This window comes from Ursus americanus, chromosome 4 (assembly GCF_024610735.1).
Source record: "Ursus americanus isolate L20-20 chromosome 4, mUrsAme1.1.p, whole genome shotgun sequence".
In the NCBI taxonomy this organism is placed as follows: domain Eukaryota; kingdom Metazoa; phylum Chordata; class Mammalia; order Carnivora; family Ursidae; genus Ursus; species Ursus americanus.
The window spans coordinates 99,532,048-99,540,987 of NC_142130.1; the positions used below are offsets into that span (position 1 = coordinate 99,532,048).

Genomic DNA, 8,940 nt, shown 5'->3' on the forward strand with positions numbered 1-8,940 from the left:
CCCATGCCACCCCCCAAGACCGGGAGGTGAAGATTCCTCCTCTCCATAGCAGGGACGTCTGGTGATTGTCTCGCCGGGACTGCGAGCAGGGACAGTGGTGCCTGCTGGGATGCTGGGATGCTGGAGGCCCGGAGGGTGGAGGGTAGGTCCCCAGCAGGTCCCAGGCTCTTGGACAGCACTCGTCACAAATACGGTCCTAGGCTTGGCCCCAGGGTCTCCGCCCTGACAGAGACAGACTCTCTGGGCCACTAGGGTCAAACCGATGAACCGGTGGGGCACAGGAACTGCGTGTGGCTGCACTGGGCCTTGTGACAAGCACCGGAGAGGTCAGAGGCCATTAAGATGCAGCGTTCCCATCCTTAAGGCCCCAAGTGAGCGGCCTTTGCTCCTGGCTGAAGCCAGGAGCTGATTTTCCCTGAGACGGGTCATTCCTCCCAACTACACGCCTTGTCCCCACACGCCCCTGCCCACCTGGGGATGCTCAGAAGAGCTAGGTGGTCAGACCCGCGTTGTCCGCCAGTGGCTACGTGGGAACCACTTACTGTCCATTCACGGAACTAGACGCAGCCTGCAGGTGAAGCCAGGTCACACTGAGCAGAGGTCAGAGGAGGACGATGGGCATTTTATAACCGGGCTGAGTGGTAGTTGGTGCAAGGAAGCCCCAGGATCTCTGAAGGTGGCTGTGCAGACCTGCTAAGGAGCAGCTTTCCTCCTTGGGGTAAAGGAGCACCCCCCTGGATGTGGGGTCAGGGGGCACACTCCATGGCTGCCACGGCAGGCTCACTGGGGGCCAGTCCAGTCCAGTTGGTTCCTGTCTGGTCTAGAAGCTAGGTTGACATCTGGGAACGGAATCACCTTGAGATTCTTAGATCGAAATGGGCAGGGACTTGACCTCTGGCTAGAGCTGTGGGGCTGCCCTCTGGTGATGGATGGAGTCAGGGCTCGGAGGCAAGCTGGCGAGGAACCAAGGCCGCTCCCGACGCAGCCCAGAGCGGACTCCCCACCCTCCTCCCCGCCACTGGCTGACCCCGTTGTGCAAGGCGAACGCCAGCCCCAGGCTGAGGTGGCCCCACCCAGGACCGGCTGCAGTCTGTCCTCCAGCGGACTCTCCTTCACAGGGACCCCTTCCTCTGCTGTGTTCTCTGGACCTGCCCATGGTTGTGCCACACCTGGCACATCCCTGACCTCAATTCCTCGGTCATTCCCAGATAAACCCATTGTCCTGGTTTAGTTTCAAGGTCGACCTCTTGCAAGGCTCTGTGAGGCCAGGACGGTGGGACAAGCAGGTGCCATTGACCACGTGGGGAGCGAAGCCGCCCGAGCCCAGAGGACCCTCCAGAGGACTGCACTGCCATGGTGGCCCCGCATGGGCACCGGGCATGCCGGCCGGGGTGTGGTCCCTGAAGAGGGTTCCAAGGTGCGGCTTCAGTCCCCAGCTCCAAAGGCCTGGGCAGCCGCGTGTGTCTCAGATTCTCTGCGGCCCAGCCAGGCACCCAGTCACCGCGGGTGACCGATCACAGCCCACTCCCCGCAATTATCCAGGGGAGGCCTCCTGGCAACAGCCAGGCTGGAAGTCGGGAAGGAGCCTCTGGCCAGCGATTGTCCACCTGGAGCTGCCGTGGCCCTCAGCTGCCTGCCCCCCTTCACCCCGGCACCGCCTCCCCCTCCTCACCCCTCACCCCTGCCTCCCTCTCCTCACCTCCACCCCCACACCCATCCTCACCAACTCACCTCATCACCTCACCACCCCTCATGCCTCCCCTCACCCCGTTCTTACCCCACCCCCTCCTTACCCCTCCTCCTCACTCCCACAGCTCTGGGTCCCTCCTCACCCCTCTGCACCCTGCCCCATCTATGCTTGTCCCTTCACACCCCGCCCCTGCCCGCCCCACCCCCATTCAAGTGTCCCTTGCTTGTGCACGTGCCCTGGCTTTGGGGAAGGCCGCAGGTGCGTGGTGATGAAGCCAGGCCATCACTTCACTCCTCCTAGTCTGGCAGGTATTTTACTTCTGTTTTAGGGTTGATGGCTACGGAGACTTGTTATCGTACTCTTTTTATTTAATGCAAATATAAGCAATCAATTGGGTTATGAATTTCCAAGTTTGCGCACTTAAAAAAAGCAGCAGAAAAAGGGGATAGATAAGGTTAATTTGAATTTTCTGGGAAGTGACTGTTAATATTTGTAAGTTGGTTATTTGAATTATTCGAAACTTGCTTGGAATTCGTGGGTACCAAAGCATACAGTTCAGCTTTCCACGCACACTGACTTCGCCAACAGCCATGGGCAGACCCTGTCTTAGCACAAACACGTGAGGGTTAGGGCACTTCCCAGACCGGAGAGGAGGCCACGGGAAGGGGGCCTGTCTGCAGAGAGGCCACGCGCGAGCCCTACACAGCCAGCAAGCTGTGACCCGAGCAGAGGAGTCCTACAGGATGTGGAATTTTGATCCTCAGTTCCGGTTAGAATTAAAATGTCAGTACTCGATGGTCCGTGAGACACATTCTTCCTGCAGCTCTGCGAGCGTGGGTGGTTTGCTCAGCACCCACAGCTCACCACGGGGAAAGGGGCCAGCACGTGACCGCGCCGTCTGGGTAGCGGGGCGGCGTGTCAGACCACCTCGCGACCCTGGGTTTCATTTGCATGGATAATACACCAATTTAAGGAAGGGCCTTTTCAGAGGGTGGTGGGCAGAGCTTCGCACGTTTGACTTAAGGAACCACAAATGTCCGGAGCCATTTTCGGTGTCAGTTTGTCGTCCGGGGTTGGGATTCTCCAGCCGCGGCCGCAGGTAGAGCACACGCTCTCCTGGGTGATTATTACCAAGAGTCCCGCGGACCCGTCCGCTGACACGTAGGCCTAACAGAGCAGAAAGAATGATGGGGGCCATTGAAATCAGCCCTGGGAAAGACGTCAATTTTTCATTGACAAAGCAAATCAAGCTTCCTAATTAGCTACAACATGGCTGGAAAGCTCAGCTCTTACTAGCCTGCAAGCCCTTGCTCTCTGCTGCCTCGTGTGACCCTCGTCTGTGTCACGGCAACAGCGTGGCTGCTTGCGCTGTCTCACTCGTGTTCAAAGAACTCGTGGCAGGCGGTGGTAACCATGGCAACGAAGGCCATAAATTCCTGGAAGTCACATTCGCCGTCTCCATCATTGTCCAGAGTTTCCATGACTTTGTCCACGACTTCCTGCTCTTTGATTTCCTAAGAGATAGAAGAAAAATTGCCCAACTTGTTTTTAAATGAAATTTAGGGCCATCAAAACATGATTAACAGTCGGCTGGCTTTCATAACTTGTATCAGAAGCAACGTAAGATATAAAATGCAAAATACTAGAAAGGTTCTTGGCTGGGCAGAAGCCTCTGGGGGTCCGAGCTGGCTCTTCCACCTGCTGGTCCGGTGGGACCCGAGCGACTTGAAGAAGACTAAATGGAACAACTAGGACCTGAAAAGCGGCAGCTTGCCCTCACTGTACTTAAAACAAAGGACCTGGACGGGGAAAGGCCATCTAGACACGCCTGAGCATAGTGTCAGCAGACATCTTGGAAGGAAGAAAACATGAACTTCTGGTTACCCCTAAGTGTTTCACTGCTTCTGGGAGTGGAAGTCCTTAGAGTGAAGGCTTTCAGTGGGTTTTCATGTTTTGAAAGTTTTTTTTTTTTTTCCTGGAATGACTGTGGGCAACAGGTCCTAAATTTGTTAAGTCCTTGTGTTGTTTTTGCCCCTTGAGTGGCTTTCTGGGTGTCATGGGACTTTCCTGCCGGTTCTGCTGCGCCTCTCTGCCGCTGAGCGAACAGCGTGACCAGGCCCAGAGGGGCAGACACAGGGCAGGCTGCGGGCGTGGTGGGAAGAACGTGGCACCAAACACCCAAGGACTGCTCCGAATGGCCAATGCACAGAGCAGGAGAGCTTGGCCCGGAGCAGTCAGGGGTAATGTCCACGAGCCCCTCGGATATAGAGTGCACGCAGGACTGAGTACGGTGGGGGTTCAGTGGGACCTGCAGACATCTGCTACAGATGGACGGGAAGTGCCCTGTTTCATGTCATTACAGATCTGCCTCCCAACCGAAGTCACCCTGATGAAACCAGGCCAGCAGATGTTGGTGATATCCTGCTATGCTTACTATGGATTATTCGTCTTTTATAACTCGTGGTTCCCACATGCTAAGCTTTTCCTGTTTTAAAATCAGTAATTACTAATTACTAATTATTAATAATTGCTAGTTGAGCTTTCGCTATAGGTTCAGTACTTGGTGAACACTGTCCCATTTCACCCTTAGAACTATCCTTGTCTAGAAGAAACTGGGGGTTTTGGTTGTTCGGGTTAAAAGGTGAGATTGGTGGGAAACTGAGCGTGGGGCGGGACAGCTGTGCTTGAACTTGAATGCCTGAGAGAATCCCAGAATCAGCCCGAGAGACACCGGTCCCCCTAAGCCTGCAGTTCCTTCCTCGGATTTGGTGATGCCATTCCCAGCGATGGCATGTTTGGGTGTGGGTGCGGACAGGAGAAGCCCGGCCCGTCCTGCCGACGGCGGGCGCTGCCTTGCTGCTGGAAGCTGGGGCACTGCGGTGAGCTCAGCGGGCTCGGGAGGACGCCTCGCCGTCACCGTCGCCGTCGCCGTGCAGCAGGGCCACGCCTGATGCTCTGTCACCATCCCCGGAATTGCGCTTGGTCAGACCCTGGTGCACTGGTTCATTGGCCGTTTCCTGTGTGTGACCTGGGTTCTGGGCACTAAGGGAAGGTCAGGGGCCAGGCAGACTGCAGTTCATGGCCTTGAGGGCACAAGAGTGCTGTGCAGTGGAGACAACGGCTGATCTGAGGGCCCTCTCGGAGACTGGCGCGGGGAAGTGAGTCCCGGACGAGGTAGGGACACACTCCCCACGGGCTTATCGGGACCCTACATGCTGTCTCCTGCATTTGGGGCTCCTGCCCCACGGGCTCCCTGGAAAAGCCCCCAGGCCTCCAGAGGGCACCGGGCCCCATCTCGTGCCCCCAGGCAAGCAGGCTGTGGCCGTTGCTGACGTGTCGGCTGGGCGCCCCAGAAGCAGAGGCCACGTCCTCGGGCCTGTGTGTCTCCCGAGAGTGACACAGTGCGCCCTCAGGAATGGCATCGTTGGTCACCCTGAAGGATGCTAATGGTACGGCTAACGCGACGCAGTCCTCCCAAAACCGAGAGCTCGTGTTCGACATCTTTCTTGCGTGTCCATTGTGACCCATGATAAGTCACAAGTGTATTTCCCATCTCATTCTGCCGTCATTACTGCTGTAAACCCTTAGCTTTTTCAGAGAAAAGGTGGCATTATTTGGGGCCCGTACTTTTGCCTTTGAGACGCAGCGTCTCCTTGCTGCTCCTACTATACGCAGAACAGACGAAAACGAGAACAGTGGGGCCATCTGAGCCAGCCTCTAAAACGAGGGCTCAGTGGCACAAACACGTTTTTAGAAGAAGCCTCGTAAGAGAAAACGTACAGGTGGTTTTACAAGTGGACAGGAGAAAGGGTAAACTGTCGATTTTAAAAATGAAGACTCACCTCTAAAAAATGGGAGAGCTCATTGTTGATGAGCTCCTTGAGTTCGGATTTCTTCAGCTTGTGCTTGTCACCCTCCCTTCCGGAATACTGATGGAAAACATCAATGAGGGCCACCATGGCCTTCTCCAGCTCAGACATCCTAGGGGTCCACAAAGGAAAGGTGCCCTCTCAGGCCTTCCGCCTTGTCCGGACACAGAACAGTTACCACGTTAGCCAGAGGAGGGGGCTAGACCGGCCCTGGCACACCCCCCTTCAGGCAGAGCCGCTGTCCCAGTTCTCCCATCAGCCTCTTAGATCCACTCCCACCTGCCCCTCCCTTCTTCACCCCTGCGGCCACATCCAGAAGTTCCCACACCCCGTGGCTTCTGCATGGGTTTGGCCAATGGGGAACTTCAGCAGAAAAATGGGGCAGCGCCGTGAGGGGGGCTGGGGGTCGAGTCCTGCTTCCTCACCAGGGGGCCACCCTCTGCCCTTACCGGACTCCAAGAGGAAGGGACAGAGTGCAGGGGAGGAAAGCACTGACCGTGAGCTGTTAGAATTAACTAGAAAGAAGGTAGGTGACCAGGAACAAAATGAGGGTACAACAATGGGTAGTATTCCTGTATTCTACCAAGAAACAATTGGAAAACAGAGTAGAAAAAGCCTATTCATAAATTCATAAAGCAACACACACGTATGGCTTAAGAATAAGTTTAGTAAGAAAAGTGCAGGTCCAGGGGCCTCTGGGCACCTCAGTCAGTTAAGCGTCCGACTCTTGGTTTCGGCTCAGGCCATGATCTCAGGGTCCTGAGATCGAGCCCCAGGTTGAGCCCCGCGACCCGCTCCAGCCTAGGTGAGGAGTCTGCTTGGGATTCGCGCTCTCCCTCTGCCTCTCCCCCCACTTGCTCGTGCGTGCGTGTGGTCCCGCACGCTCTCTCTCAAATAAGTAAATGAATAAAATTGTTAAAAGAAAAATAAAAGTGCAGGTCCTTCCAAAAGATTCTAAGGATCGCAAAATGCAGGAACTCACTTTCCTTTGAGATAATATATAAATTTAACTAATTTTAAATAAAAATCTTTAAGGGACTCTTTTTTGATGGGTGTGAGCAACTTTACCAAAAACAGCTGTAAAATTGAACTGGAAAAACAAATATGGCAGAAATGCCGCAGATACTCTTGAAAAAGAAGATCAGTGAGAGATCAAAGACCCACTGGAAACAAAGCTGTGTTATGGTCCATACGGTTGGGCTGGTTCTGAGGCAGGACAGACAAAGCCCCAGGAGGCTGAGCGAGGCCAGGCACTTAGCATTCCCCACGGGGCCGCCTCCAGCCTCCAGCCTTCAGCCTTCAGCTCCAGGGCAGGGGGACGGGGCCGTTCGGTGCCCCGCGGGGGCCTGGAGCGGGGGTCTCTGCCGGGACCAAAGCACACAGCTTCCTACTTCCCTCACCCCCTGCACCTCAGACCGAGGCCTGAAAACAGGAGGTGTCTGCTTAATCCTAGGGCTAGGGTGCATTTGACAAAGGACGGAGGTGGTCACCAGAGATGGTTACCGACCTCCGGCCTTGAGTTCTAATCAGTGAGGAGTCTCTGCACCGCCACGGCTGAAGATAGTTACAAGAACGACATCGAATTGCCGGCAATCATTCCCATGTTGGATACGTCACTGACATCTGAACAATAAATTGGAGGAAATATTTAACATTTTATTTATTTCTGATTTCTCAAAGGAGAAAGCATTGAGGATTTTGGTCTTGACCTGATCTTTGCTAAAGCCACCCTATTAATAATCAATATCCTTTGTTTTGCTCTTAAATCCCTAAAAATCAGATTTATCACACGTGGATGGAACAGGTCAGATGGATGAAAACCTTTAATGTTTCATTTGTTCTTACCCTTTGCACCCGGGGTTTCAATTATTGGTTTTGTTTTTTGGAAACAAAACAAACCCAAGAAACATTTTCATCAATCTAATGTTTCTCAAAGCCTGTGATCATTTGGGGAAGGAGAGGCTAAATTATTTTTTCGTAAAGCATGACTAGTGGGATTTTTTTAAAAAGAAAAGGCATAAAACGTATATTCCATGTTTGAAAACGCCATATACTGTGATTTTCTTCATAACCACACTAAAATTAATTTAAATTTTTTTTTCATTTTAAATTCTTCCCTGCTTTAAAGCTTATCTTTTAAGAGAAACGGAAATCAAATATCCATATTTCCTTTCCACTTAGTTCCGTGAATGTTATTCCTGCATTAACCTCTTTATGTGGAAAGCAGGGGGGCTTCTGGGCCGTAACTCCCTTTGGAAGGACACACCACACACGATGCGGGAAGGGGCCCTACCTCCCTGAGAAACCCTAACACTGAAGAAAGGTCAACCCGCCAAACCCCAATCTCTTTGACCCAGTTTGTAATTTACTGCTCAAGACCTCCCGACGGTCGCGTGATTTCTGGGGCTGTCCAGGCAGACCCTGATGTTTCCCGTTGAAGGACAACAGAGGAGGGGCTGCCCGCCCAGGGCCAGGACAGAAGCAACAAGAAAACATTTATTTTCGAGGTAGGGCGGGTCTAGCTCTGGCTGCCAGTCATTCTCCAAGGGGGGGGGGACCCCGCTCTTCAAAGACTTAGGAAAGAAGCCTTGTTTGTCCTGCTGAGAAAATACCAGCAATCCCCTCGGAGCCGCGGGACCTGATTTAGGGTCTAAAACTCAGGCAGAAAGAACCTCCAGCTGTCTCGAGTTGAGGCAGTCACGTCCACAAAGCAGTAACAGGACCCACCTGTAAGCAATGCTGCCAGTGAGCCTAAAGGGGCTTTCTAACCCACCACCTGGTTCCCGCCCCGCCCTCCAGCTTCCCTGCCCCCGAAAAGAAAAGAGCAGGGTCTCCCCGAGCGTCCTCACGTCAGCGGCTCCTGGTGGCTGCTCCGTCCCTCCTGGCTGCGGCGTCCAGAGTGGCCCCAGCGCCCGCGGGGCGGTGTCTTATCCCTTGGGCGGCGGGGCCTGGCCGGTGCAGCCCGCTGCGGGCCCGGGCAGCCAATGGGGGTGGCGGGTGGGGCTGGGGGCCGCGGGCTGCCAGGCCTGCACACAGGGCCGCATTGAGCAGGCGGCCCCCCGGGGACTTGCCTGGAGCCAGGACTGCACTGCGGCCAAGGAAGGGAAAGTCCTGTGGGGCAGGAAGTAGGAGTCAGCTTTTTGTGCTGTTTTCTAATTATACATGAATATTGATGTTCCTCTACAAGCTAGGCTGGGGCGGGGGAGGAGAGAGACCGAGTCCTTGATGAAGCAAAGCCAACGCCAGCCAAGACCGCAGTTTCCAAGCACAGGCTGAGCGCAAGGACTGGGGCCCGCGGGCTGCTTTCCAGCGTAGCCCCCCCCCCCAGGTCTCCTGCCTCCTAGCGAGGCCCCCGCCTGGCCCACACCTGGGGGCAGTCGC

At 54.6% G+C, this 8,940-nt stretch overlaps 1 protein-coding gene across 3 annotated transcripts; it reads right to left on the reverse strand.

The window, feature by feature from the left end:
* Nucleotides 1-2,036: 2,036 nt before the first annotated feature.
* S100B (S100 calcium binding protein B) lies at nt 2,037-8,565 on the reverse strand. Of its 3 annotated transcripts, none has more exons than XM_045776960.2 (3): nt 8,409-8,565; nt 5,533-5,671; nt 2,037-3,204 (listed from the first exon to the last, which is right to left on the reverse strand). In XM_045776960.2, exons 2-3 carry the CDS (start codon nt 5,668-5,670, stop codon nt 3,064-3,066), a joined length of 279 nt encoding a protein of 92 aa, XP_045632916.1. In that variant the 5' UTR covers nt 5,671; nt 8,409-8,565; the 3' UTR covers nt 2,037-3,063. The 3 variants fall into 3 exon arrangements, with proteins under 3 accessions (XP_045632916.1, XP_045632917.1, XP_045632918.1); XM_045776961.2 differs by having other exon boundaries at nt 5,533-5,713; nt 8,409-8,488; XM_045776962.2 differs by lacking the exon at nt 8,409-8,565 and adding an exon at nt 7,067-7,182.
* Between the last annotated feature and the right edge of the window lie 375 nt (nt 8,566-8,940).